The sequence below is a fragment of the Nasonia vitripennis genome, chromosome 2, assembly GCF_009193385.2.
Source record: "Nasonia vitripennis strain AsymCx chromosome 2, Nvit_psr_1.1, whole genome shotgun sequence".
NCBI classification, from domain to species: Eukaryota; Metazoa; Arthropoda; class Insecta; order Hymenoptera; family Pteromalidae; genus Nasonia; species Nasonia vitripennis.
In genome coordinates, this window is record NC_045758.1 from 31,463,194 (window position 1) to 31,466,216 (window position 3,023).

A 3,023-nucleotide genomic window follows, 5' to 3' on the forward strand; every position below is an offset into this window, starting at 1 on the left:
CTAGAGCATCAGTTTCCTTTGAGGCTTGTTGTTATATTGCTTTTTGGATTAATGAACTTGAGATGCCATAAAAACTTTGCGATATAGGGTAGTTCGTTGGTGTCATCTTAATTGAAGCCTTCGTACATTTTGGTATACGATTCGTTTTCGAGAGAAAAAAAAAGTTCTAATTCGAAACGAAAGTAAAACGATTCTATTCTTGATATTTTTTTCTCGAAAAATAGAAACCGAGGGATCAATTAGCATACTATTTCTAAAAGCTCGACTTTGCGGATCCTTTACGAACCTTTGTAATCGGGTGAATTATTTAATTAGGGATAACATCGCTCAAGGTAGAACGAGATCTCGGCTCGTTAACGTGACACGATACGCTTTTTATCTTGTTAGCCGCAAGCTGGACGAATGACAAGAGAAACCGAGTTCTCGAGGTTCAGGGACACGGGAACGTCTCAGTAACTCGAGGAGTTGTAATTCGCCACCGCTGTTTCTGCTTCCTAGAGAATGAATTTTATCCTTCTGTTCTTCATATTATTACTTTTTGTCGGAAAATCCAATTTTGTATAATTTTTTTTCTATGTTTATAAATAATTTAGGCATCGATTATGCAGGTGCAAAACGCTTGCCAGGTTAGTCTAGGAACTTTATAAAAGTAAATATTTAATGAAGAATAAATATAAAAACCACTTGAATAACTTTCTCTGATTAAATGTATAATTTACGTTTTTTCCATACTCAAAAATTATGCGAATCGTAGACGCAAACTGCAAATTATAATCTCCGTAAATCTTTATTTTACGAGCAATGAATAAATTCATTATTGAAATTCTAAACTGCATCTTCAGATTTTAAAGCTAATTCCAAACTAACTGCGATGTTGCATTAAAGAGCCATAAATAAAACGCCATAAGCATAAAATTCTTCTGACCCAGATCCGAGCAACCTCCGATAAAAACGGAATGACAATATCAGCGAAATGAATAAATCACCCAAACCAATAATAATAATGATAATAATACTCAATACGCATAATGGAAAAGAAGGAAATGAAAAGAGGCTCGGCATGTAAGAAATACTAGAATCAACGTGTTTATTATGTTACAGCGGATGTCACGATGGTAACAGGGTGATGGTAAGGACGATTTGTAGCGCGAGCGCGAGGAAGAATTCGGATTCCTTGGTCGTGAGATCGTTGGCTGTGCCGGTGCCGCTGTTGCAGAGCGACTTCTCGCAGCAGGCAGTGCAGGCGTAGAGCTTGGTGCGCTCGCCGATGACGATGCAGCCGGGCTCGCATTTGTTGGTGCAGTTCCGCTCCAGACCCCACATCATCGGCACCGAGGTCGAGTTCTCGGTGCTCGTCGTGTACGAGAAGCGCTTCACCTGTGTGTAAAGAACGAAAAATTTTATTTATTTATTTATTTATTATTTTATTTTTCGATGATAATATACGAGGGTCGGATCGTATGTACCATGCATGTGCGTTTGTCGTCCTTGCATTTTTGTATGAGCGAGCTGTGGTTTCCGGTAAGATTAACGCAGCTGTCACCCTCGCCGATGGTGTCGCACTGGTAGCACCATAAATCATCCTTTCGCTCGGATGCCGCGTGCGTTCTGTGCTCCTTTGACATCAACTGACCTGAAAGTATGTTCGTTCGTTAGTGCGATTCCAGGCATTTTTTTTCTATTTTTCAAAGCATACATTCGATGGTTGTATTTATTTGCTGAATGATATAGTCAGACAGTAGTAGGTCGGAGCTATTTATACTACGTATGCAACTAAAATCTAGGGTTAATTACATCCTTAACATTTTTAAAACAAAGCAAATTGATTACGCACCATGAATGCGTTCAAAAATCGTCCCCCTCTTCCCACTTCAACATTATTCACATAAACTATTCTACTTCATACACCAAAACATCCAAACACAACAAAGCACAAGCTCACTTACCATTAGAGCTGCTGCCGAACAGAATCATCACAAGCACAAGTAGCAGCAGTCCGCATTCCTCTCTCGGCATGGTGACGCCTCTGTCATTCCCAGCTCGATCGTCCACGTAAACTCCGAAGCACGACGATCTCAAAACATGCGACGGCAGTTTCTTTCTTCACTGGCAGTCAAAAACAATGGTCCTGCCCTTCGGCAGCAGAAGCCCGGGCTCGCTGCTGCGCGGCGCCATGTTCTGAAAAGCCCTCGACTCGTGCCACTACGTCAGAGCTGCGCGCGCAACCCCCGTTGACCTTTTTACGCTGTGGCTCAGCCACCCCTGGATGCGGCGAGCTTTTTTTCCCACCAGAGACTCGGGCTGTTTTTCTATTTTCGTCGCAGAAGCTCGAAGAGAGCTTTTTCAACGCTTCGTGTTAATTTTTACTCTTTTTCCGAAAGTAGAAAGAGAGAGACACGAGGTGAGACAAGGGCAGTAGCTCAGCGTAACGTCGCCGCCTGCTCCAGAAACCCGGAAATCGATTTTACTCCCATAGCTTTCTCTCTCTCTCTCTCTCTCTCTCTCTCTCTCTCTCTCTCTCTCTCTCTATCTGCTGCGAGTTCATTCGGCCAGATCCGGACGCATCGCGCGCGCAAGTCTCTCTCTCCCTCTCTCTCTCTCTCTCTCACCCGAGATCATTTCCGTGTGTACGTGGCCTACGGGTGTACATACAGACAGGGGGGAGGGCTTCGTTCGTTCCGGAGAGGAGAGCAAGCAAGCGCCGTAATACAGAGCAAAAGTGGAATTATCGATCGGAATTGCTCACTCTGTCTGTCTGTCCACGTCCTTCTATAGGTTTCGAGCTTTCGGTCCTCGCTTCTCTCTCTCTCTCTCTCTCTCTCTCTCTCTCTCTCTCTCTCTCTCTCTCTCTCACACACACACGTACACACACATACTCTGTGATGCCGTGGCTCTTTTGTGAGTATCTGACGTGAGATTCCGTACTTGCAAGGCCCTACTCTGCATGGAAGCTTGAAGAGATGATCATATGTATGGGGTATGAATTCCAAGGCGCGTTCCACGACGACAAAAGGTCGTATGTA

The 3,023-nt window shown here is 43.7% G+C and overlaps 1 protein-coding gene across 1 annotated transcript; it reads right to left on the reverse strand.

Moving 5' to 3' along the window:
- Nucleotides 1-1,063: 1,063 nt before the first annotated feature.
- On the reverse strand, nt 1,064-2,460 carry LOC100121698. The gene is made up of 3 exons (XM_008206730.4): nt 1,947-2,460; nt 1,467-1,633; nt 1,064-1,377 (listed from the first exon to the last, which is right to left on the reverse strand). The coding sequence occupies exons 1-3, from the start codon at nt 2,014-2,016 to the stop codon at nt 1,108-1,110; spliced, it is 507 nt and encodes a 168-aa protein (XP_008204952.1). The 5' UTR covers nt 2,017-2,460; the 3' UTR covers nt 1,064-1,107.
- Between the last annotated feature and the right edge of the window lie 563 nt (nt 2,461-3,023).